The sequence below is a fragment of the Pogona vitticeps genome, chromosome 1, assembly GCF_051106095.1.
Source record: "Pogona vitticeps strain Pit_001003342236 chromosome 1, PviZW2.1, whole genome shotgun sequence".
In the NCBI taxonomy this organism is placed as follows: Eukaryota; Metazoa; Chordata; class Lepidosauria; order Squamata; family Agamidae; genus Pogona; species Pogona vitticeps.
Window position 1 is genome coordinate 230,601,787 of NC_135783.1, and position 27,989 is coordinate 230,629,775.

At 41.0% G+C, this 27,989-nt stretch overlaps 1 protein-coding gene across 3 annotated transcripts in view; it reads right to left on the bottom strand.

Annotated features, from left to right (window-relative positions):
* Positions 1–27,989, bottom strand: part of LOC110090113 (TGF-beta receptor type-2) — a 55,545-nt gene that overhangs the window by 14,446 nt on the left and 13,110 nt on the right. For all 3 annotated transcript variants that reach the window (XM_020813624.3, XM_078393950.1, XM_072984952.2), the window contains exons 2-3: positions 7,981–8,131; positions 5,759–5,961 (exon numbers count right to left, since the gene is read on the bottom strand). In XM_020813624.3, the coding sequence (XP_020669283.3) occupies positions 5,759–5,961; positions 7,981–8,131 (354 nt within the window). The remainder of the gene's footprint in view (positions 1–5,758; positions 5,962–7,980; positions 8,132–27,989) is intronic.

Here is a 27,989-nt window from a genome sequence, read left to right on the forward strand (position 1 = left end):
AAAATTAATTGTATCAATATCATAATGAAGACGAATACATAAAGACAGTTTAAAATAACAAATGCACGTTATTTTAAGAGCCCCCTCAAAGGCAACCAGTTACCGGGGGTGGGGTGGGGTGGAGGAAAGCCTTCCTGAGGAGAAAGGTATTTGCCCACTTGTGGAAGGACGATAAAGATGGGGCCAGTCTGGTATTCTATGGGGAAACTTTCACAGCTTGGGAGCAGCAGCAGAGAAAGCCCTCTCTTGTGTCCTCACCAAACACACCTGCAGGAGTGGCAGGACTCTGGTGAGCTGGAAGTCTGGACACACTCATATAAGGAGGTGCAGTATTTCAGACAGCTTGGATCCAAGTTACAAAGGGCTTTTTGAAGGGCAAACCAAGCACTTTGAATTGGGCCTGGAAGAAGGCTGGCAGCCTGTGGAGCTGTTGCAACAGGGTTGCTCAATGTTCCCAGTAACCAGACCCAGGTAACAGTCTGGCCTGCAGAGTTTAGGACCCACTGAAGTTTCAGAACACTTTCCAAAAGCAGCATTAGCTGTTCTTAGGAGAGAGAGAGAATACAAAAGGTATTTGGAATGATACTGGCAGGTGTACCAAGTGACATCCCCAGGGAGGATGTAAAGATAAAGAGCCACCTTCAAAGGAGTTCCATCCACCTAGTGGCACTTCAGTGTCATTAAAACAGAGGGTCCAATGGCAATCTTGGTGGATAGGCAGACTGATACGGGAGGTTTCCTGCCGTTATTTGGATCCTAATCTATACAGGGCACTTTAAACCATGCTTGGGAACTTCCTGGAAGCGGATGGCAGTATTTTAGGACAAACCAAACGTGACCTCCTCGCCCTGTTGCAAAAAAGATAAGTAGAGTTCTCTATCACAAGCTGTGAAAATAAAATAAAAAGCATGATGGATCGTGTTGTTGACCAAATATAATAGCTCAGGGAGAGAAGTTCAAGAACCGTCCCCTGAGCAAAAAGTGGTCGACCAGACCAGATGGGCGGGAAATAAATAAATAAATAAATAAATAAATAAATAAATAAATAAATAAATAAATAAATAAATAAATAAATAAATAAATAAATAAATAAATAAATAAATAAATAAATAAATAAATAAATAAATAAATAAATAAATAAATAAATAAATAAATAAAGCCTTTGCTGTATGATCTCAGTGGGGGCAGCACGCAGTCCAGATACTGGAAAAAGAAACCGAAAAGCCCTGAGCTGGTTTTACTTGGCAGTTTTAAAAAAAAAGTGGTGGGGGAGGAAAAAAATGTTTAAAAGTCTGTTTCAGTGAGCTTCTGCGAAGCTATTAATGTTTCTAAAATAGGCATTGGGTACAAACCACAAGATCAGCCTGAAATGATATAATGTAAGTTTGTTTTGGAAAGTATGAGGCTGGCCTATCTCCTACTACTTCTCTAATGGATCTACCTGATGGGCATGACAACATCGCTGAAGCTGTGAAATTCAGTGGAAAGCAGAATGTTTTTCAGAGCATTTTCCAGGCGTGTTTTGTAATGAAGTGTAATGACTGTGTACGTAGCTCCCAGGAGCTCCTTAAGTATGCTGCTCCCCACCCTGGGTTGCAAAGTCATCAGTTTGTAGCAGTGGTTCTGAAAGGAGGCTGAAGACGTATCAGGCAGGGGAACTGTTTTCTATGAAAACAAAGGCTGAAGTATAAAGAAAAGGAAACCATATGCTTCATGTTTCTCAGTGCTTCCAACTGCTGTCTCAGCCAAAAAATAAATTAGTTCTGCACAAATCAAGGTCAGGTGACACAAGACATGAGAGGGCATCTGAAAAGTTCTCTGGATTTAGCAGTCTACTCTATGTTACCTATACTCTTCGTGTAATGTTACCTCAGCCACTTTCTCAGGATCCTAGGAAGGGAAGTGGCACATTTTGAATGTTACAAACTCCTTCCGGGATTTCAAAGATGATTGCAAGATGTTTTTATACGTTCCACGAAGGCAAGCAAGGAATATTTAGAACTAAATATGAATGATTACATGGTGTAATGGGGCTAGAGTTTCAGCTTGAGGCTGAAGAGAGCCTAGTTTAAAGCGTGCTGCTTATATACCGCCCCATAGTGCTTCAAGCACTCTCTGGGCGGTTTACAAGTTGATTATGCAGGCTACACATTGCCCTCCCCCGCAGCAAGCTGGATACTCATTTTACCGACCTTGGAAGGATAGAAGGCTGAGTCAACCATGTGCCTTAATGGGCCATGAAACCCAGTAAATTCTTTCTCATCATAACCTACCTTGCAAGGTTTTGTAAGGAAAAGTGAGGATGGGGTGGGAGGACAGGGAGCTCAAGTCAAACCTGAGCTCACTGGAATGAAGGAAGGATATACCGTATTTTTCCCTCCATAAGACGCACCAATTTTTAGGAGAAGAAAACAGGAAAATATAATCTGTTTTCTTCGCTCCATAAGACGCACAGACTTTCCACCCCCCTGTTTTGTGGGGAAAAAGTGTGTCTTATGGTGCGAAAAATACGGTACATTTAACTAATAAATACAATTCTTTACATGGCGAATGTAAAATGAAGAACAAAAAACTGTTATATAGTCCATTTGATACATACTACCATGAGATCTGCTATGACTTTGAAAAAACTGATAACTTTTTTAATATTTATTCATTCATTCATTGCCATTATATCCCCCCCCATCTAGTGCTGGGGGAATTACTCTGGGCAGCTAACAACAATTAAAATACCACAACCCAATGCCGCCCACAAGGAAATAAACAGAAAACCAAGAAACATTAAAAACCTAAGGTATCCCCCCAAAAGATGGAAACTTGGACAGCAAATCAAAATAAATATCAATTTGGTACAAGTCAGTCCATGGCTCACAAAGATGTCACATGGGTAAGATGTTTCCGAAGGCCTCTTTGAACAATATGGTTTTAAACTGTTTTCAGAAGGACAAGAGGCAGGGGGCCTGGCATGTATCTGCGGGTAATAGCATTCCATAGCATTGCAGTTATCACCAAGAAGGTCTGGTTCTGTGGCTTCTGTGGACTGTGGTTTTGCCTTGTATGTTGGCTATTATATTCACACATGCCTTAAAAAGTCACAGACCATGCTTGGAACGTTGCTTTACAACAATTGTTGCATAGACTCATTACATTGAGGTAAGTGGGTTGTGATAGTCATTGTCCTGTTAGCAAAAGTAATTTGTTCTGTTAATTTTTTTTCCTTGCATCTGTTAGAAACAAATGCAGGGGGACATTCTATGGTTCTCTCTACTGGCCAATTGTTGTACCGTAAGAATTCACAAGAGGATTCATAAGAAAATGGCATAAAACTTGACAAATTGCTGTCAAATGCACCTAACATTTAAAGATAACAGAAAACATTGCTTGTTACACTAAAATGAAAATGTGACTATTTTAAAATGTAACTTAATAACACAATTGTTACCAAAAATAACAAACAGTAGCTGTGTTACTTATAAGTAATGACTTCTATGCTCTGGTTGCATTACGGGGAGCCCACATACACAGTAACTTATTAATTTTTTTTTGTCTAATCTGTGTTGTGATGTGGTGGTGCTGCGGGTTAAATTGCAAGGTCAGAAGACCAGCAGTCGTAAGATCAAATCCACGCGAAGGAGTGAGCTCCCGTCGCTTGTCCCAGCTCCTGCCAACCTAGCAGTTCGAAAGTATGTAAAAATGTAAGTAGATATATAGGTACCACCTCAATGGGAAGGTAACGGCGTTCCATGTCTAGTTGCACTGGCCACATGACCATGGAAACTGTCTTCGGACAAAGGCTGGCTCTATGGCTTGGAAACGGGGATGAGCACTGTGCCCTAGAGTCGGACACGACTGGACTAAATGTCAAGGGGAACCTTTATCTATGTTGTGGACCTCTCTGTCTTTTGCTCTGTGTTCTGTGCAGTTTAGGCACAGAGGTTTTTCACAGGAATTTTGATCCGATTTATTTCCATTAAAATGACTGGTGTTCCAACCATGCAGGTAAATTTTTCTAAAATGTCAGTTACTATTCACGCAGGGGTCTCAAACATGCGGCCCGGGGGCCATTTGCGGCCCCCCAGATGATAGTTTGTGGCCCTCGCCTTGCCTGTCCCCCCAAAGCACCCTCACATCCTCTGCTGTCAAGAGTTAAAAAAAAAAGCCTTGCCTGCGGCCCAGCCTCACCCAGACTCGGCCTCTAGTGGCCCCCAGGTAAATTGAGTTTAAAACCTTTGCTTTCAGTAAAGGTGAATGCTGGTGTTTGATGGTGTGTTTATTTTCAAAGCAGACACTGTTGCATTGGATCAGCTTGCTGCTTCAGTTGTATCTTTTAATCCATACCATGGTAAAGGGTAGAGTCAGTCCCTTAGGCTGAAAAAGAGGATGGAGTAAAGGGCTTATTCTTTGCCTCTTTTGATGATGATGATGATCCAAACGTCTTCCTCTGCAATTACCAGCACAAGCTGGTAACTATCTTGCTTTCCACTCATGTATAAGCTGCTGGGACTCTATATTGGCTGAGGAGAGTGATAACACTTTAAAATATTTAAAAAAAAAAGGGCAACATGTTTTCAAGCTGGGATGCCGTAAATGCCCTTGTGGGTGCTCCCTCAATTATTTAAAAGGTTAATTTCATCCTTGAAGCACACAGTCTGCTTGAAACTTCGTAATGTTTTGGTTTAAATTGCGCAGGCCCTCAATTAGGCCAGTAGAACTAGGGAGAGACATGTCATGCCTGTGTTTTGTTTCTTCCCACACATGATGGAGCCTGGTCTTTTATTGTTTTTCTATATTTGCCTGATAGGCAAACTTTAAGTGGAATGTTTTGGGAGCTGGGGGTTGTGCCATCTCTGTTTTGAAACTATAACAGGAAACAGATCCCATTCCTTGCAAAACTAACATCTGATAAGCTCAACCTAGAAAGCTGTGGTAAGTCTAAAAGGGTGAATAAAAGCCATGTTTTCTTTAACGTAGATATATATATTCTGTCCATCTAGGGCTAGGCCAATACTCTGGTAGAGGCTTGTGGGAGCTATTTTATTTTTTCTAGAAACCCAAGATCCACAAGCCAGAGAAAAGTGCTTAGAATTACAGAAAGGAACTAAAGTCCAGTATTAGAAATGAAATGTACACAGAATGCAAACGTTCCCTCCTGATCATACACACAGGCCTTGCAGGCTTCTTGGTGCGACTGGTATTATCTGATGTGGAGGGGTCAGCAACAACAGGGAGTCAGAACTCCTTAGCAAAACTCCTGCAAATCCCTCAGAGATTGGGATGCGTCTGACTCTGCCACATGATCTCCTCTGCCAGCTCTTGCCAAGGTCATAGACAGATGGGAAGTTGCATGGTTTGGTATCTTTTGCACTGGCAGTGTCAGGAATGTAACGTGGGGACTGTTTATGGGAACTAGAAAAACTTCATGGAATAAATCATTGAGAAAGGGAGATTGTTCCTTTTCCAATAATCTGTATGTGTTATTTTTCTATAGAACAAATGGACATATAAATTCTAGCAAGAATAATATAAGCAAATAAACATTTTGCAAATAAACAATTTGTTACCACATATTCAGATTTTATATTCATCTTAGCTTGTGTGTGTGTGTGTGTGTGTGTGTGTGTGTGTGTGTGTGTGTGTGTGTGTGTTTACACTAGGACCATTTCTCTTTGCCTCCTCTTGAAGCATCAGACCTTAGGGACTCAAGTCTGAAAATGTTAAGCCTTACATGAGTCCGCCATCAGCTAGGAAGAAGACTTACCATTGGTATGATTTTCAAATATAAGTTTGTCATTGCACTCTTGTTCATGGACGCAGCCGCAGATGTAAAATATCGCATTATCATACTGTTGACGGACCATCACACACTGTGATGTGTTATACTTGGGAACCATTACATTTTCCACAGGGAGAGATGGGTTGTGACAAAGAGTGGTCACTCGAATACTCTCATTCTCCTGTTTCCTGAAATGCACAAGTTTAAAAAAACAAACAGAATTGGCCTTTTAAGACAAAGTAATATAAACCAGGGGAAAGCAAACGGTGGTCTTTCATCCATTGGCCTGTAGAGCCCACAATCCCTCCCCATTGGTTATGCTGAATGGTTGCAGCATAGAAGTTGCAGCTCAGCAACATCTGGAGTCTCACATATTATCCACTCCTGGTGGAAACGAACATGGCCTGTTTTATTTAGCAGATGCACTTTTAATATCACTCAATATTTGACAATAGATGGAAAAAAATTCATTAGATCCTGTCATAAAGTTCTGCTTTGTTAGTGTGTTACTTGCTTTTTTGTTGTTGTCAGTTTCTTCAGCTGAATAACTGAAGGTGGACATACAAACCCAGCTGTAACCTCTTGTACCCACCTCTGCCATTCATTGAACCTTACCAAGCATTCAGTATTAACATATTTACTTGAACTTGAGTTCCCAAGATTAGAAACCAATAAGTGCGGGAGCAAATGTCACACAGACAAAAGTTTGTGGGGGAGGGAGAGAAATTTTGCGGGAGCAACCAGCCAGAGAAGAGGGAGAAGAATGCTCTGGTCAGTTTTTGACAGACGTTGGTACCTGTGGAAGACACTACCGAGATTAAAAAACAGTTTGTGGGACCTTCATGTTTTGGTGACCTGCCTGGACCTAATCATTTGATCTGGCAGAGAAACAATCTGAGAAGAAGAATATGCAACCAGAAGAAAGAGATGGGAGAGGAAAGGGGGGGAAAGTAAGGTGTGGGTGTGTGCACATGTTACTGTTCTTCTGCATGACAGCTTCTGCGTTATGAGCTGTTCTGAATACAGAAAACTGTTCATTCACAGTATCCTGCTATAAGATGAGTGACAGAATAGGGGACAAACTGAGTTCATTGCTGATTTCAATACAATTAATTGCTCCCTCAAGTCCATGCATGCTGTGTTTCCTGCTGAACATCTTGTTGGACACAATGATGCAAATACCTATATGTGGTTAACACCGGGCTTCTGGGGAAGGGTAGGCAACCATCAAGAGTCCAAGAGCTGTGCATTTTCACCTAAATTTTGGAGACTGCAATATTTTAAAGGCTTTTTTTAAACTGAAAAAACTTACATTTTCTAACAGATTTTTTTTAAATTAAACCATGGAGATGGAGTGCTCTTCCAAACATGGCAGAATTGCCTCCCACATCCTCTAGAGCAGCCCTTCTCGGGGGGGGGGGTTACATATAGCTCCCTGGGGAGCCCTGGGGCATTTGAAGGGGTGCACAGACTAGGGACATGGTGGTGCTGTGGGCTAAACCGCAGAAGCCTGTGCTGCAGGGTCAGAAGACCAAGCAGTCGTAAGATCGAATCCACGCAACGGAGCTGCTGTCGCTTGTCCCAGCTCCCGCCAACCTAGCGGTTCGAAAGCATGCAAATGCAAGTAGATAAATAGGGACCACTTTGGTGGGAAGGTAACAGCGTTCCGTATCTAAGTCGCACTGACCATGTGACCACGGAAGATTGTCTTCGGACAAACGCTGGCTCTATGGCTTGGAAACGGGGATGAGCACCGCCCCCTAGAGTCGAACACGACTGGACAAAAATTGTCAAGGGGAACCTTTACCTTTACCTTTACCTTTACCTTTACCTTACAGACTAGGTAGAACTCTTCACACACTACCTTATAAGGTTTGTTATGCAACTTATACAATCCTGATGTGTGTTTACGGCTGTGGGCAAAAAAAAAAAAGGTTGAGAATGGCTCAACCAGAGAGCACTGGTGGACCTTCTGTGCACAGAGAGAGAGAGAGAGAGAGAGAGAGAGAGAGAGATGGTTTTAAAATGTGAGATGGAGATGGAGTTCCCAGGGCCTACATGTAGCCTGTGGTCTCCTTCTGCCCAAGTCTACTCCAGAGAATTAAGATTACATATAGTACTGGAGTTTGTTGATAATACATTATTTTCTTATCCATTAAGTCCACTCTTCAGGGTTTTATTTTGCTTTGTTTTGTTTTTCTCCTTACCATATAGACACACAGATTTCCTCTGGTTTTTCACAGTAGGAGCTTAAGTCACAGTTGCTGTAGCACACCCAGTCTTCACAGAAAGGGTGTGTGTTATCACACCACTTGCAAACGTTACTCTTCACATTCCGTCCCGCTTGGCTGTTGCATGCTATGAATAGAAAAACAAACAAACAAAAATAAATTTTAAACTATTTGTTTTTTTTGTTTATTGTTATTCAATATTTCCAAACCAAGAATAAGAAGTTTTTTTTTAAATTTAAAAGCCCTACGTCCAGTTTACTTTTCATGTGAAACATGTACAATCACAGATTATAGAATTATGGTGCCTAGTCAGCATTAATCTTTCATTTCAGTGAAGTTGTTGCTGCATTTAAATTCAATTTATGTGCACCTGACATATTTCGGCACTCCATTTCCCATTTTAAAAAAATGTTTTGAATTAATATTTTTTTGTTTTATACAATGATTTGAGTCTACACGTAGATTACCGTATTTTTCACTCCATAAGATGCACCTTTCCATAAGACATACCAATTTTTTAGGAGAAGAAAACAGGAAAATATAATCTGTTCTCTTCACTCCATAAGACGCACAGACTTTCCACCCCCCCTGTTTTGTGGGGGGAAAAGTGTGTCTTACGGTGCGAAAAATACGGTAATTTTACATTAGAGATGGAGTGTATGTAACTACCCATCACCCTTCAGCTGTATAGCTTATGATAAGGAGGTATAGGAGCTACAGTCCAGTCATTCCTGGGATCTAATAGCCATCATATTATTGTCTGGGCTACTGATAATTATGCTACAAGACACCAGCAAATCTGTTAAACTAGAACTCAATGCCCACTGGCCTTACTAGCTGAAGACTTGAGAAGTTCAACGTATCTGGAGGGTACCATGATGGAGAAGGCAGCCTGTTGTGAGTTATATGTATGTACATCTATATATAATATGCTAGGGAAGCTCTTTGAATTATGGGGTGGCCCACCAGCAATACTCAGTTTGTTTGCAAACCAGAGTTGGTAAACAGCTGGCCCCTCCAGCTATTGTTGGATTCCAGGTCCCATCAGCCTCAAGCAACCTGGCCAGTATCAACAGATGGAAAGAGATGCAGTTGAACAACATTCTGGAAGGCTGCATATTCTCCAATCCTAATGTAAACCGTCACTCAGAATGCACTCGTCTCATTCTTTCTGCGTCTCACACCATCCTGCCAACATGCAAAGGTACGTTCACCTCCAGTACGTGCAAGGGAGGGGGAGAGCAGTCTGCGTGCTCTTTGTACTGATCAGTGTACACATGCTTGTACACATCTTCCTTCAAGATTGTTCTTCTATTGCAGGAATACTTCATTCTCTAAGCACTCAAAATGAAACATCTTGTATAGGCATCCTTCAGTCTCAAGAGACTATGGTAATATGCTCTGAATAGAGGTCTTGGAACAGCATCTAGTGTGGCTGAGAAGGCCAATTCGAGAGTGACAATCCCTTCCACACTGAAGACAAACACAATGAAACATACTGGAATCAATTTTGTTAATTCAGTTTCTGCATATGCAACTCTTACTGTGGCTTGCCTTGGCATATTTTTGGACTTAATGAGGGAATGTTAATATCCTGAAGTATTCAGGTGATAATGTTTCCATGGGAACTAATTATAGGATATTTATATTAAATATTTGCAACAGAGCAAGGGCAGACCTTTTCAGTTCTATATATATCATATAGTCTTGATGTCTGTGTGTGATGGAAAACAGCAGGAATTGCTATTTGAACCAAAAAGTGATGGAGTCAGAAAGGAGATTGTTGGGACCTTGTAAAGTAATGGCTTTCAGAAAGAATGTTGACGAATCTTATCTGGAGTAGTAGCCTGGACTATCTGTCAGAGTCTATGTGTAGAATTCAAAGATTACAGAACACGTATTCGCGAAGGCTTTCATGGCCGGGATCTAATGGTTGTTGTGGGTTTTCCAGGCTTCTTGGCCATGTTCTGAAGGTGGTTTTCCCTAACGTTTTACCAGTCTCTGTGGCTAGCATCTTCAGAGGACAACAAACTGTGCAAACAAGAGCAGTTTGCTGTCCTCTGAAGATGCCGGCCATAGACTGGCGAAACGTTAGGAAAAACCACCTTCAGAACGCGGCCAAAAAGCCCGAAAAACCCACAACAACCATTACAGAACACCTTGATCTCACTGTGTCTTCATTTTAAAATCTAGAGCAAGGAAGCTTTGGCCTACCATATGTTTTGGTCTACAACTTCTGCAGTCTGTTCCTGCTGGCCTTGTTAGGTGGTCTGGTGGAAGCTGCAGACCAAATCGTCAGAAGGCACAAGCTTTTCCACTCCTGTTCTAAAGGGAAACTGAACTTTGGTAGGTGCTATGCCCCTGCAACGTCCTGCTGCTCAGAAGTGGGCTGAAAATACCAGTGTCACCAATCATACTACGGTCCAGATGCTCTGAATAATTTCACATCTTTGTCTCTCTCAAAACAGCTGCGGTATGACTTTATAACATGAGCAAGAATAGAGACAGCAAAAGATAAAATGTAGCTGGGTCATACTCTAGTTGATCGGGCAGAAAGGCGCTCTCCCTCCCTCCCAAACATTTGTGTTGACCCCTCTCCTATCTGGCCCAGTTCCCAGAATGGAGGGAGATCAAAAACAGCAGAGTAACAAATTAAGGCAACATGGTGTTTTCCAAGATCAAGACAGAAGAGGGACAGGACGAGCTAAGATCCCCCATTTTGGATGTAAATCCTCTCAACTATTTCCTTGATGGGGGTTATGGGAAGGGGAAGCCTTTTTCTTTGACTATCAGATTAAGGAGTGATTTTGTGGTCACTTAAGTGCTTCCTATTTTAATTTTTGTTCTCCCTCCTACATTCTTTTAAATATAAGAATTAAAGCCTAAAACTTTAGATGTGGTTAAAGAGGCACCAAAAAAAGTATTAACGCTAGGATATCTCTGTCATGTTTGAACTTCAAGAAGCTGAACCTCATAATTGAGATATTTAATGTATTTTTCACATATACCCAGATACATGTATTGATACCAGGCAAAGTTAACAGAGCTTGGAACATTATTTTAAATATGAATTTAAGTATGGCTGTTGTATATGTGCGTAAGTGAAAACACAGAAGTTATAACAGTAATTAATGAGGTGCATGTCACATGCTTGTAATTAATGAGGTGCATGTCACATGCTTGGTCATGGGACCAAGATAAGCAATTTGTTAATTTGCTTCAGTTAAGCACCACAGCTTCTGCATTTTTCTTTGTGACCACTGGTCAGATGAGTGGCAAAAAAAAAAATACAATATGTTCATGCCACATATATACAGTGTATGTATACAGTATATATACTGTACTATATATATATATAACATATAAAACATATATATATATAACATATATAACATATATATATAACATATATATATAGTACACACACACATATATATAGTACATATATATATATGTACTATATATATGTGTACTATATATATATATTGTACAGTATATATACTGTATACATACACTGTATATATGTTTATATATATATATATTGTGTTTACTTCTCTCTCTCTCTCTCTCTCTCTCTCCCTCTCTGTGTGTGTGTGTGTGTGTGTGTGTGTGTGTATGAAACCATTTGTAACAGAGCAGTGAAAGCATGATGCTTTTGATCTCAAGGAATCATCCTTTTGCTGTTTGGTTATGGATGGCATAAGTAGGTCATTATATTCTTTCTCAGGAGCAAGGTCTGAGGCTCAGAAAGCAAATTTGGATTTAGGCAGATGTAATAGGTGGAAAAAGACATTGCAACAGCAGCTTCTCCAGGTTCCTGAAAATGCTACACAAGGGAGCGCAGAGAAATGAAGTGAGCTGTGCTGTGGAGGAAAGGACTCACGTGAGCAGCGATGCAGCCGAAACTAAAAGGTTCCTGTTCACATGCAAACTCTGTGCTACACAAGGGGTCAGGGGGCCACGCTGAAAGGAAGACCAGGGTTCTTGCTCATGTGGAGAGCCTCCACAGGAGCAGAATCCTTTTTTAAAGACCAATGTACATTTTTCACATTACAACTCCCTTTTATAATAGCCAACTATCCTGCAAATCTCCTCCATATTTGCATAAAAATACATATTTAATTGGGCAAAGAATATACACTAAACATAGATTTTTCAGAATATCATTCTAAATTAGTATTTAATGTGATGCATCTGGACAACTAGCCTTGAAATTCACAGCTGAGTGTTTGTTAAAGCCACTCACTACCACCCCCAACAGTCCCTTAATGGGCTCCAGGAGATGGAGGTAATGAGGGTGGGTTAAAATTGGGTTAGCTGGGAGAGGGCGGTTTCCTTCAGGAAAGAAGTGTCACCCTTTCCATCCTTCTTTCAAGTGGTGGCTCCATTTCCTCCTTCTCCGCTGTCCTCCTTAAGATGGAGGGAAAGGCACATGGCAGAGGTGAAGGTGCAAAGAGGTGATGGCCTTTTCATCCTCCACCACCACTTCTCCCACTCCCTCTCCATCCTGCCACTCCCTTCTTGCCTTCAACCCCCACCATGGCCAGCCAGGTTTGCAGGGGCTGCATAGGCTGGGTCCTGTCTCCCGCTCCTCCTCATCCTGGTCCCCTACTTGAGCCAGCCAGCCAGCCACCAGAGCTGAAGAGGAGCCACTGCTGCTGCTGCCAGAGAAAGAGAGCATGTAGTCAGGGGGCCCCAGGAACCCCACAGCAGGGAGCAAAGAGAGCTTGGCTTGGGGAGATACAAGCAGGTGAGGGGCAGGGTTCCTGCAGAAGGGACCGAAGATTGGAGTTGCAAGTTGAGGGTGATGTGTCCCCCTCTTCCAAAAACTGTGGTGATCCCCCAGAAAACACTTTGCTATCCCCTTGGAGGTCATGATCCCCAAGTTGGGAACCCATGCTTTAGACAAATGTCAGTTCATGCAAGCAAAGAACTGAGGGAGAGACCAGGGCTAATTTTTCCTCTGTAATCATATTTATGATTCTGGGTTTCAAAATGACTGAATATGACTTCCCATCCCAACCCGACCCAATTCCAGACATGATTCACAGAGGTAGGTGACTAGTAAAAAAATGTGGAATTGGAACTTTTATGAGATTATTTTCTTGCCAATACCATTTTTGCCTTTCTCTCTCTTCAGATTTCTTTATATTAGCTGCCATTGACTGGTTGCCTGTGGAGAACAACAGCTTAGATCCAAAGACGGAAGGAAGGTAAAAATGTTTCAGTGACATTCTGTGAACTTTTCTATAAGAGGTAGCAGCCATCTTCTCTCAGTGCTTCAGAGAAGGCAATAGAATAAAAAAACCGAGCTAGATGAGGCATTCAGCATATGACTAGTAACCAACTCTGTCCCTCTTTGAACGGATAAGTGGCCTCGGAGAGTTTAATTCTCTCCCACCATTAAACCTACCCTGCCCAAATCACATAAACCCCAAAGAAAAGGTTCACAGGTCATGTTTATGTGAAAAGATTATGGTGGGGAAGCATGTCTCCTTTACTCATGCTATGCCCACCCCCTAAGAAAAGAATATCAAAAAGTATTATTCACTAGCATGAGGATGTAGAATAAAAATAAAGCATCCTTCAAAATAACCAGGCCTGTGTTTATTAAGGTGAAAGAACATTGAGAGGAAAGAAATTTTGGTCAGTGCAGCCCAAGCAATGAGAATTTTACAAGTTCCTGTTGAGAATTGAGGGGGATTAGTAAAACAGTATATAACAGGGCAAGCAGCCAGTGCAGTTCTCCATTTCAGCTGAGGAAACAAATCCCCAGAACATTTTAGAAGTATTAATAAAAAATGTACATAGATAAGGTACCTATAGTAACCTGACTGACTTGAAGCAATTACTTGAATTAAAACAGCCTGGTGAGAGTACTGGATTTGATTTAGAAAAAGATAATGAGTATGATAAAACATCAGGAACCTAGGAGGATGCCTGACAAAAAACAGCTTACAGTGAATCAAAACAAACTTTTCAGAAGGGCAATCATGTTAATACATAGCCCGTTGTAGTGAAAACAAGGCATTTTCTCACATCTTAAATACTTTTTTTTTGCATACATTGGTGGACTGTGACCCACTTTTTCCAAATTGATCTTGATTTCACTCCCTATATTATCCCCCAGCTCCTGGCTTGACTAGGGAATTAGAGAGTGGGGACAATTAAATAAACATGGTGCACATTTATGAAGCTCTTTTTATGGTGGTGAAGAGGTCCATGGAGGGATTTCCCACTTTCCACTGCATCCTCATGTAGCCATCTGGCAAATCTTTTCAAGTGATGATGGAATAATTACATAGACCCTGAGAAGGACTTACTGGAACTCTTTAAGCCTTACTATGCTGTGTTTGCAAGGCACTGAGAGATATAAAGTCAGTTGCATTTACTCCAACTTAAATGCTATAATTAAAACAGGTCCAGAGATAATATAAAGAGTGCCATCTGATCCAGTGTCATGGGATCAGTTTCAGTTCTTGTAGACTAAAGATGTATCCATGCAGAGCAGGAACTCATAGGAGTTAACCTGAATACGTGTGCTCTTAGCCCTTGCCTATCTTGGCACCTCTTTTTAACAAGGAAAAAAAAATAATGGAGGTTATTCCCCTCATTAATGCAAAAGGTTATTAATCCTCCATCAAGAAGCATGTTACAAGCTTTATAAAGGTTCCCTGCTTCCACTGATAGACACAAAGGGTGTTATCACGTTTCTCAATTGCTATGGGCCTAGTCATGATGGGGGAGAAGAAAAGGAACAGGGAATGTTTCGCGCACATGTAGGAAATGAGCAAGCAGTATCTCTGAGGTTTTTACAACAGAAGATGAATCTAAGGCCTAGCGTCCATAAAGAGGGGATGACAATTCATAGTACTGTACAAAGAGACTGCATGCTCTCTAAATGTTTGGGACTGCAAGCCCCATCAGCCCCAGCTACCACAGCAAACATTAAGGAATGATGGAAAATTTAGTCAATAGTAAAAAAAAGATAAATTCTGTAGTTTTCTAAGTTCCTAGCACTTGTGACTGGCAGCTTCTGGGCCCAGTAGCAAGCTTCTACAGTTTGAGAATCATTGGACGAAGACATAAATGGCACTGCAACGAACCAGTTAGAAGGATGAGAGGGACGGTATTTTTCTTGCCTCTCTCCCTCCGCCCAGTGAAACAAATTTTAGAGAGTTGGTGGGTGCCCTTCCAGAAGCTGTCAAGCAGGACCAGCTTCCTGGTTGTGATGATCAAACTCAGGCTGTTCTTCCAAACAATACTTTATGGCTGTAAGCAGACTTGGCCATTTCTTGTTCTGAGAACCCATTTGTTTCTGGCAGCCATTAGGAAACCTCCCATCCCATTTCCTGATGAATAAAAATTATATTTTGCATTACAAAAGAGACTGTGTTTAAAATAATCTTAGGACCGGTGAATTCAGATATCTGTGTACAGTATGTGACTTTCCAATAGTGTTGACTTCATGGTGTCATAAAAACCCTTATGTCTTCAATTTATTCTTGGAGAACTCGTTCTCGTATTTAATTAGTTTATAGTTAGTTTCAAGTTCTGCTTTTCCAACTTTTTTTGAAGTTTTTTATTTTGATATTTTGCGTTTGCCTCAGCAACATCTGGAAAGCTTTTTGTAGAAGCTTGTTGTTACTTTAACTGCTTGTGCAGCTTTATTAAATTATCTGAGTATTAACATTGAAAGCATTTGTCTGGGTTTAATCAGGGGAAATATGACTGATGTGGCAGTTAAACTACAAGTTAATGGTTCAGGGACACCACGTTCTAATAGTCCTTTTAGCACGTTTCTCATCCTGATTTTCACTAATTAACAAGCTGTGCTTCTATGTGAAAACTTTTGTTCACCAAAGGCTTTTGTGAATTAATGTAATGTAATGTCTGGATATTTTCTTCTCCCACTCCCTTCAAATAAGGTCTACATTCAATAGTGAATTCCAAATAAAGCAGGCCCATGGAATCAATGGGACTCATAGAAGTGTTGACTTAAAATGTCAGCCCACTCCATATGCCTAGTCTAGTTGGGACTAACTTTTCAATGGCAATGACCATTTAGACCCCTGTTGATTTTTCAATTCTCCTCCCAGGAGGTATTGTTTTATAAACAATGACAATGATTGGTGGCTTAATTTATCCCAGGTTATAGATTACAAAGAACAACATGGCAACGAGTATCATAATCCCCGATAAGGTTTGTGAGGTGGCACAAGCAGTAAGGAAATACTGCTGGGAACTGCAGCAGAAGCAACATTTTATATTTGATAATGGCCTAAGAACCCTTGGCTTATATTGAGTCCACTGAGATGTGTTTCAAACGTATGTATATATTTTATCTCAACTGCCCCTTGATTCTTGTTCTGTAGTTTTCCTTCTACAGAATTGGCAACTTGCAGATCTCGTGCAGAGTGTCCAGATAAATTAAAATTAATTGAAACTAGTTTCTTTGTATTGCCATTCCTCAATTATCATTGCCAGGTGTGAAATGCTACATTATCAACTACCTGCCCAGGAAACAAAACATCTCTTTGTTTTGGGACCATGTATAATTGTATAAATATTTGCCATGGAATCCCACTCTTATGTCTGAGGAAGTGGTCTTACCCATAAAAGTTTACATTAAAATGCAGCAGTTAGTTTTTAAGGTGCCGCAATGTTTTTGTTTTCTTTATTTTTCACTTTTCTTTTTGCCAGATATGCTTGCATGGACTAACATGGCTAATTATTAATTATGTTAAATACAATTATATTTTTTTTCCTGTGACAAAACTTGAGGGAGCATACACATGGTTCCATCCAGATAAGCACCAGACCCACTGGCTTAGTTTTATCAAGGTTGCTGTTGTATCATTTAACTTGGCCTAGACTGGACTGTCTCTCTATAGATATTCATTCAGCACTCTGGGTTGCCAACACTAAAAGGTTCAACATTTGTAAAACAGGTTTTACACAGCTGGGGTGGTAACTTTCAGAAGTATGGAAGCTGTACACACATATACCCTATAAACAACACGCAGTTTTTCCACTGCAAAGAACGTCTTGCAACATTAACGTCTTGCAACATTCTTGTTTGTCCCACACAGCATAAGTAAGCAACTGGGTAAAGTCTACCTGTGCTGCTGGATGGTTTTTGTGCTCCTCAGCTTCCCCAGTTCAAGGGATGAGTCACACGACAGACTGCAAGCATCAAAAAGGGGGAAGCTCAACTATTGCCCTTACATTCATGGTTTCCCTAATATGATTTTATCCACTGCATTAAAAATAAAACAATTTCAGGTTAAAGTGTTCTGAGAAAGGTCAATATAACCTTTAGTATCCTTTTCTCTGCCCTACTCTGCCTTTCACATATCTCTTAGCTCATTCTAAGACAAACTGACACAGCGAGCCTCTTGTTCCTAAATTATGAGGGATGGGGCAGCGTTCATAGATTTGGTTTCTGTGAGCCTTCTTAATGGTGAAATTATTTGTTCGTTGACTATTATAAGAATCTATGTATCTGTTTTTGTCTATACATTATTTATTCATTTACACATTCCTTTACTTTCATATGCTTTTTTTATGGACACACAATTGACAATAGAAAGCCACACAGAAACATTAAGGACCGATTCATCCTGCCAATTCCACCACACTAAGAAAACCTGGCCTGGAACAGGCTCTACAAATGGGGAGTTGATAAGCAAATTAATCCTAATTGTATTCTTGAAGGTTTGCAATCCTAATTGCTGGCAGCTGGAAAAAATTGAACAGTGACCACACTGTGTAGAAGTTGGTTCCCTGCAGATAAATGTTCTTCAGTACTGACCTTCCCCCTGGAAAGCCGGGTAGCTGTACAGACATGCCTAATGGATGGATTTGATGGTGTCACATGCATTAAGAAAGAAGGCTCCATTGAGGGTAGTACTTTAGGGTAAGAGGGAGCCACCCATTTATTTTAGGAACCTCAAAAAATCTGTAGAGTGCGCCTACTTCACGTTTGCCTGTCTTCAATTAATGTGACAGCTGCATCTAATGACACATAGGCAAGGCATCTTTCCTCAAGAAATATGCTTCTGGGATGGCTCAAGTGTGGTTTATTCTTCCATGTGTATCCAATAATTTCCACTCAGCAGCTTTATTCTCAATATTCCCATTTAAGAAATGAAAAGCCATCATGTGGCATCTTCTCTACTTGACGTCCAAGCACATAATGTCAGGCAGTGGCCAACGTTCTAATGGTGAAGGAGCTGCCAGGTCCACAAAGGTCCATGCTCAAGGGACGGACTCCTGTCAGCCTAACATTTGGAATACAAGACCTGCAAAAATTTATAGGTCAGTAGGGACCTCAATATTTGAGGTAGTGAACTTGTTTAAGGCAACTGGAGAAATAATGATTTAACTGTTAGGAAATAACTATGAGTTTCCCTCTCTGGGTCACAAGTGAGCCACACACCCCTTCCCCATGGCACCAGAATCTGGTAGCTTTTGTTGTTGTTGTTGTTGTTGTGTTTTTGCCCCCCCCTTCTCAAATCTGAAATGTTTAAATGCACCTCCCCAGGCAATCAGAGCTTTAAAGCAAGAATATCTTGCTGTTTTTGTGCCCGCCCACCACTGAAGAGTGGACCCTGGAAGTTAGCCATAAGGCTGAAAGAGGCTGTCTGCCCTTGATGTCGAATAGTACCAGGGTTCTGTCCAAAGCATCTGCTTAGACTATATCTACACAGAAAGCAGGTCGAGCTCATAGAGACTCAAGGTGGCAGAGAGGCTTGAACCACTTCACACTGAAGGTGTGGAACCCTGTATGATGCAGTGTAATGTGACGTTACATAGGAGTATCTTTGCCAGCTGTTACGCCAAGGCAACAAGGATTGTGCAATTGGCCACATGGTTCCTGTCGTGACCAACTGCACAATGCATTTGCAGAAGTGCTTCATGAATAATGCTTCTGCCTTGGTACTATTACTGAGACCACTTGCATAATGCCGAGTTCTCCAGGAGCAGTTACTCAATAGAGTTTCAGCCATCATTTCCAAAAGACTGGTATCCATAAGTAACAATTGTCATCGTTATGTGCTGTCAAGTCATTTTTGAATTATGGTGACCCTACGAATGAGAGATCTCTAGGATGTCCTGTCCTCAACAGTCCTGCTCAGAGTTTGCAAACTCAAGCCTGTGGATCCTTTAGGGGAATCTATCCGTCTTGTATTTGGTCTTCCTCTTTTCCTGATGCCTTCAACCTTTCCCAGAATGATTGTGTTTTCTGGAGAATCTTGCCTTTTCATGATGTGCCCAAAGCAGGACAACATCAGTTTCAACATTTTTTTGCTTCCAGAAATAGTTCAAACTTTATTTGCTCTAGGATCCATTTGTTCCTCTTTCTAGCAATCCAAGATTTCCACAAAGCTCTCCTCCAGCACCATATATCTAACAAATATTTTTTTTCCTGTCAGCATTCTTAACTCTCCAGCTTTCACACCCATACATGGTGGTACAAGAGGGTGGAGGATCTTGGTCTCCAGTGACAGATAAGGTAAAGGTAAAGGTTCCCCTTGACAATTTTTGTCCAGTCGTGTCCGACTTTAGGGGGCGGCGCTCATCCTGCTCTTCAAGCCGTAGAGCCAGCGTTGTCCGAAGACAATCTTTCCGTGGTCACATGGCCAGTGTGATTTAGACACGGAACGCTGTTTACCTTCCCACCGAGGTGGTCCCTATTTATCTACTCGCATTTGCATGTTTTCGAACCGCTAGGTTGGCGGGAGCTGGGACAAGCGACGGGTGCTCATTCCGTTGCGTGGATTCGATCTTACGACTGCCGGATCTTCTGACCCTGCAGCACAGGCTTCTGCGGTTTAGCCCACAGCGCCACCACATCCTTAGCCTTGATAATTGTTTCTAATTCCTTCATTACACCCCCCGTCCCAGTCTTCTTCAGTTTTCTTGGCTGCAGTCTTAACTTGGATTGATGATTGAACCAAGGTATACAAAATCTTTCAATGTTTTAGTTTCTTCATTCTCAACATTAAAGTTGTGTCATTCTTCTGTAGTCATTATTTTTGTCTTAACCTTCAACTGCAATCCTGCTTTGGCACTTCTTTCACTTTCACTAAAAATTGCAATATGCTCTCAAGTGCCTGTTCCTTTTTGAAATGCAGCTTGAACATCAAGTATTTCTTGCCCGATATAGGGTAAAAGCGACACAAGAGCCTCGTGGCGCAGTGGTTAAAACGCTGTACTGCAGCTAAAACTGTGCTCACGACCTGGGGTTCAAATCCCAGGTAGCCGGCTCAAGGTTGACTCAGCCTTCCATCCTTCCGAGGTCGGTAAAATGAGTACCCAGCTTGCTGGGGGGGCAATGTGTAGCCTGTATGATTAAAAATTGTAAACCGCCCGGAGAGTGCTTGTAGCGCTATGGGGCGGTATATAAGTCCAATAAATAAATAAATAAAAATAAATAATAAATTGAACATGAATTTGTTTGCAAGGCAAATTAGAGCAATGGCCCTGTATTTATTGCACTCCATGGCATCTTCTTTCTTGGGAATTAAAATGTGTATGGAACGTTTCCGGTTTGTGGGCCATTGTTTTGTTTTCCATATTTGTTGGCATGTTTTTGCCTCAATAGTTTGTTATTTCCAGTGTAGAACACTTTGTAGTTGTCCAAGCAGTGCAAAGTTTATATATTCTGTTTCTTGCTTCCAGTTTACCTTGATTCATACTTCTTCATGTTCCAGTTGTATATGTTGTGCAGCATTGGATTTTCCTTTCATTTCTGTGCATGTCAGCTAACAGACTTCCTTTCAGCTTTAATCTAGTTACCTATTTAGTGATAATGCTATTAGTACTTGTCCTTTGCTCTTCCCCAGTAGACAAGGTTCCCTCTAAGTTGTGAGTCTGCCCCTGCCCCCCTCCATGGCAGCCCTCCTCCTCCCTGCACTGACAGCAATAGTTCTTAACCGATTGGTTCTGACCATGAGAGAACCCTACACGAGGGGGCAAAGTTGCGCATGTAAGGGGCAGAGCCCCACCCAGTGGAGCTGAAAACTAGAGGGAATGTTATTTATTTATTATTTATTTATTTAATTTATATGCCGCCCACTCTACCCAGAAGTCTCGGGGCGGCTTACAACAATTAAAATTCAATTAAGATACAATAAAAGATAAAATGATTAAAATACAATTAAAATTGCCATCAGGACCCACAGTTGATGTTATTTCAATTAAAAGCCTTCTGGAACAGGAAGGTCTTGACCTGGCACTGAAATGTCATCAGGCCAGTAGCTGATTGAGTGCTTTCCAACCTGGGAGTTTCATCTTTCAGTGCTATGTTCTTTCATTTTGGACAGAATCATTGTGGGTTTTTAAGGGAAGAAAAATTGAGGAGTGTTTTACCATTGCCACCTTCTGTGCAGTACTAACAAAAATTAGCTTGAGTGTCATTATCATTGCCTCCTCCACCAGTGTCACCTTCACCTACTATTTCTGTCACCCCCATCACCATTGGAACTGTCCATTCTCTTTCACTGATGCTGTCATTACCTTTGAACGTAATGCATTCACCTTTGAAGAGGGTGGATGCATCTTAATTTGGTGACTCAACTGTGACCGTTCCACCTTGGGTGACCCTGCTAGGAGTCCAGACTCATAATGGCCTCCTGATGGCATTGCTCAGGGTGGATTAATCGTAAGAAGAATAAGCAGGTGTGATAAGTATGTTAAGATTATGAATAGATACAATGAAAGCCAGTTTGGTGTAGTGTTTTAGACTTGCAAGAGTAACCCCTGACAAATTCTGGAACCTAAGAATCTAAAACATCCACAGAATTGTGCTGTAAGTCTGCAGTCCTTTGTGGAGATTGCTTGAAGGAGGGGGCCACTTAAAGGAACAGAATTTCTGAACAAGTATGTCCAGGATTATGAGCTGACAAAAACCTGTATATGTCAGAAAAAATAATGGCATGAATGGGATGAAAGCTATACATGAGGGTAAAGTGAATTCTAGGTGTAAGATATATAGTATACATATGGTATATAAACAGAAATGGTAAGATCACACTGGTTGCATTCCCTGTTGTGCACCTGATTATGGGGTAGAGGGAGACTGATGCTGAAATAATTGAGTCTTAATGGACCAGAGTTTTAAGTTAGGATGAGTTCAAAGGGGGTCTGCAGATGTTCAGCTCGGGTTGTCTCCGGTGATGTGATGGTTTCAAGTTTTATGTGGAAATAGCCCACCACTCAGAACAAAAAACTAACAATATAGTTAACAATAACAGTATTCAGTTCAGTTCAAGTTTATTGTCTTAGCTAAAAGCTGTCACAATTGTTTAAAATACAGATACTGTATGGTCAAATAAAATCATGATAAAATCAAAGACATATAAAATAATAAGAGACCCTTCAACCTCCCTTCAATAACAGTATTCATTATTTATATATTTATTTGATTTCTATAGCGCCTATCTGGCTACCAAGACCACTCTGGGCAGTTCACAACAGAAAATGGGACAATGATAGACAACAATAAATTAAAATAAAATAATGTCAAATAATATGGAAGAATAGACATACATTAAACACTATGAATCTATTTATTTGATTTCTATAATCACTCTACAATCAGTAATACAATTGATTTCCCCAGAGATATTTCCTTCCTTCCTTCCCTCTCTCCCTCTCTGAGGTATGCCAGTGTTTCTTCTTCACAATTAGTGGCTACGTGTAATTTCTAACTGCGAAAGACTGTGCGAAAATATTCTCTGCCGATTCAATAACAAAGAGAAAGAGTTTTATACCGTTTCCAAGACTAACCAATACTCTTACTCTTACTGAAACCATATTGGGTCCTCTTTAAGAAAGGTGGGGTAAAAGTATTTCAGACAGACAGACAAACAAGTTACTCTTCAAAGTATGGTAACATTTCTTTCTTTCTTTTTTGTTATGCTGAAACAAACTAACATGGTTCCCTTTATGAAAATTGCTCTATTGACCCTGCAGTCAGATGAACAACATGACAATAATTTGCCTGTCTACAAATAACTAAGTGAGAATAAGCCCTGCTGCATTGAATGTTGCTTACTTCCAGGTCAATGGGTGTGGATAGTACTGCAAACTTCAGACAAAGTGATGCTGAGTTCCACAGTTTTGAGGGGTAAGTCCCCTCCTCTGCAATTTATGAGCCTCCAGTGTTAAGCAATGATCATTTACAGGTCAGAATCCTGTTACATACTTATTCAGGTGTAATTCCAATGGCATAAATTTCAGTGGCATACATTCCAACGACCACCAGCTCAATGTTTGCTTCTCTTATCATGTGCCAAGTCACATGACTATTGTGTTGCCATGTGACAAGGAAAACAAGCATCAGTTTCTTAAATTGTGGAGATTAATTGCTGAAAATTACACCATTTGGGTTACACTGGCTAGTAGCAGGATTACGGCCAGTGTACTGTATTAAAGCCAAAGTTCTCCTTTTAGGGGCTTTCTCCTAAGTTCAGTAAAGAGGTTCCCCGCATACCCAAATAATCAAGTTATTACTAAAGCAATTTGGAAAAAAAAAGACAGTGAAAAGAAAAATTCATTCAAGACAGGGAAGAGGGATGAATCAAAATCATAGAATCATGAAGTTGGAAGGGCCCTATAAAGCCATTGAGTCCAACCCCTTGCTCAGTGCAAGAATGATGAGTCCAAGATCAAGTCCAATTCACCTTCTCTAAAACCCATTATCATTATCACCCATCATATAATCCCCACGGACAGGGAGAGTTTTGGCTAAAGCCTGAAAAATATTCCAGAATCAGCACTACGAGAAGGCAGATATCCCACATATTTCTATGGGCACTAATCAAATGAAAACAATTTGTATAAACTGCAAGCTATTTCAGACTGACTTTTGCACAGCAAGTGGGAAAGTATCTAATATTTAATAAGAGCCTCATGGCATGGCGCAGTGGTTAAACTGTTGTACTGCAGCCAAAACTGTGCTCCTGACCTGGGGTTCAATCCCAGGTAGCTGGCTCAAGGTTGACTCAGCCTTCTATCTTTCCGAGGTCGGTAAAAGGAGTACCCAGCTCACTGGGGGGGGGGGGGGGAATGTGTAGCCTGCGTAACAAACTTGCAAACCACCCAGAGAGTTCTTTAAGCACTATGGGATGGTGTCTAAGCAGCACACTTTGTTTTTAAAAAATATTTTAAGCCACTTGCTCCTAAGCACCCCTTCCAAATGCTTTATTTTTTAAAAAGTAAATTCAGCCAATGTAAAAAACATATATAAATCTCATCTGAACAATGCAAGACCCTTCTGAATCACTAAATATGGAATAAAATTCTGGTCATCCAATGAGTTGCCTGACTCAATGGTGATAGGAAACCAGGTCTCCAAAGATCTAGTCCAGCAGTAAAACTACTACATCACACTAGCTCACTATCTAGTTATAGTCATCAGGGTTTTCTAACCATGCCTTGCAAACCTCCATAACACCTCCAGAGATAAGTCTACATCAAGTCCAGTACTATTTAGACAATATCCCTAATTACTGCGAAAAAGACGAATACTGCTTCAAGTTGCATTAACAGAGGTATAGACTTCAAATCCTGTGAGGTATTGCTCCTCCTCTATTTGGTACTGGTTAGGCCTCATCTAGAGTACTGTTTCCAATTCTGGACACCACACTTTAAGAAGGATGCCAACAAACTGGAAGAAATTAAGAGAAGGGCAACAAGGATGATCAGAGGAATGGAAACCAAGCCCTATGAGGAAAGAGCCAGACATGTTTAGCCTTGAGAAAAGAAAACTGAAGGGAGATATAATAGTACTTTTTAAATATTTGAAAGTAGTCATACACAGGAGGGGAAAGATCTGTTCTCAATCACCCCAGAGTGTAGACCGTGCAACAATGGGCTCAAATTACAGATGGCAGCTGAGTATCAGAAAAAACTTCTTAACTGTTAGAGCTGTACAACGATGGAACCAATTACTTCAGGAGGTGGTCAGTGCTCCAACACTGGAGGCTTTCAAGAGAAAAGTTGACAACCATCTATCAGATTTGCTTTGATTTGGATTCCTGCACTGAACAGAGGGTTGGACTCTATGGCCTGACAGGCCCCTCCCAACTATGATCCTATGATAGCATAACATAACATGACATAGGTAGTTCAAGTATTTTGTCAACACTATTATAATACAATAAATTAATATGCTGCTTCAGTTGTGAGAAGTGCGTTGGTCATTTACCTCTGAAAATACACAGAAGCTTAGACCTAATAATGAGGACAAAAGAGATGTGTTGGATCAGACTTGAAAGCGGTCTAGTTCAGCATTCTTTTCCCAAGTGGCCAATTAGTTCCCAGTTTCTTTTCCAGTTTGGAAAATCCCTTCCCAGTAACTGTTTCTGTGTATTTTACAAGGATGTGTCATTGGAGATCAAGATCATCCACAATCTTGTATTTCCAATCACCATGTATGGGAGTGAAAGCTGGACCGTAAAGAAAGCTGATAGGAGGGGAAAAAATGATTCATTTGAAATATGGTGCTGGATGAGAGCTTTGTAGGTATCATGGGCAGCCAGAAAGACAATGGGTCCTAGAGCAAGTCAAGCCTGAACTATCTCTGGAGGCAAAAATGATGGTGCTGAGGCTGCCCTACTTTGGACACATCATGAGAAGGCAAGATTATCTAGAAAAGACAACAATGCTGGAAAAGGTCGAAGGCAGCAGAGGAGGAGGAAGACCAAATATGAGAGGCATTGACTCCCTAAAGGAAGCCACAGGCTTGAGTTTACAAGAGCTGTTGAGGACAGGGCATTTTTGAGGCCTGATTCATGGAGTCAGTATAAGTGGGAGGTGTCTTGACAGCACATAACAACAATTTTACAAGGATGAGCAAATAATAATAAAGGGATGTCCCTTAAATAACTTATATATTTGTGTTAAAGTACAAATTGCTGCACGACAGACAGCCATCAATGTCTTTTACATTCGCTCATCCAGCATTAAAAAACAGCTTTCCTGCAACCCCTAGTACCAAAACGTCATGCAGATGGCACACTTGGGTGCATTCCAGTGTGCTGAACATAATGGTAAGAAGTCTCTCTTTTTTTAAGGAAGCAAAACTACTTCATAAGAATCAAATGCAATAATCAACAATAGCTATAGTTTTATTTATCAGCTGTTTCTAAACAGCAACCTGTTTACTCCAGGGCCAGTCAAATGGTTCTGGAGAATGTACTGTCAGGGTATGAAGGCAACAGACCCCTCCTATAGCTTATCTCTACAACTACTGGTATTCTGTGGCATATTGCCTCTAAATATTTTAGGGATGTAGATGCATAAGACCAAAGTATGAAGGACTGGTGGGCATTCTGGGAACAAAGGGCAAACTTGTATCATTCTGGGTCCTGACAATATTATCCTCTATATCCAGCCTCCATTTTCTTTGGTTTCTGTTAATAAAACTCTGAGGGGGGAAAACGCAACATTTCAAATTACTGTTGGAAACAGAAAGCTATTAAGAAGACACTAAACTAAAGCAACAGCGTCATTTGGTTATAGTTCTTCAGTCTGGGGACAATCTCTCTACTCACCAGTAATTTGTGTAGTGAGAGATCTCTATAGTTATTGGCATGTTATTTTCTTGTGTTGTTACACAGATGTTTGATACCACCTTATCAAGTTCTGAAGAATGAAGCAATAAGATCCAAGTTTGTTGGAAGAGAAAACCCTCTTCTACAGTTTATGACGACAATCTACTGCTTACGTCTCTGTAAACCTTAGAGCATAACAAATGGCCCCATCAGTTTCTGGAGGGAAATTCCAATTAATTTTCCTGTTTACTTTAGATATTTTCTTAAGGAGAATCATGCTTTTATGACAGGGGTAGTGGTGGATAGATTGCAGTCCAAGATCTGTGTCTTCTGCAGGTCTTCACAAGTGCAATGAAAGCATTGGATCCATCATTCAGCATCCTACACCTGCAGTCCCAGACAAAACTATTTAGGAGTAAGTCCAATTGAAGTCCAATGGTGGGACTTAACGTGAACTGGCTTATACACGATAAGTATCTCAGAATATGGGATGTGGTAGTGCTGCAGGTTAAACCGCCGAAGCCTCTGTGCTGCAAGGTCAGAAGACCAGCCATTGTAAGATTGAATCCACACAACGTAGTGAGCTCCCGTCGCTTGTCCCAGCTCCTGCCAACCTAGCAGTTCAAAAGCATGTAAAAATGTGAGTAGATAAATAGGTACCACCTCGGTGGGAAGGTTCCGTGCCTAGTCACGCTGACTAAGTGACATGAAAACTGTCTATGGAGAAACGCTGGCTCTACGGCTTGGAAACAGAGATGAGTGTAACGGCCTCCTTCTACCTCACCAAGGAAGGTTGCTACGTCACTCCACTGTTACTCTTCTAGTAGTCTGCCACCAACCATCCCCTGCAATAAGTATCTTCAGGCCGGAATGGATTTCAAACAAAATAACTAAAGTTTATTGATTGGTACATTAAGATTGGTATAACAAATAAATCAGGTAATCACATAAAGAAAGGCTCTAGCTCACACAGATTCATATCTCCACACAATCTGATCACTATCTCATCTCAGCGCTCACAGATCCTGATCTGCCCCTCACACACATTCACACCCCTATATATCCCAGCTCCTCCCCCTGATGTCCCGCCTTCCGACCACCATCGGATGTTAACACTCCAGCCTAAACCTTGAAGGACAGGTGACATCATAGCTGTTTGTAACAATGAGCACTGCGCCCTAGAGTTGGACACGACTGGACTAAATGTCAAGGGGAACCTTTACCTTTACCTTTTTCAGAATGTGACCATTCCTTCCCGCAAATGATGGTTGCCTGTACCTTCTTTTCCCTGAATAGGTCATCCATCCCTTCAAGAATATGGGAAGGAACAGAAAAAAGGCAGTGTAGAGAAATCCAGTGTTATCCTTGGAGCAGTAGGCATGGCAGAAATGTTATCTGTGTCGCATTTCAGCAATGGGG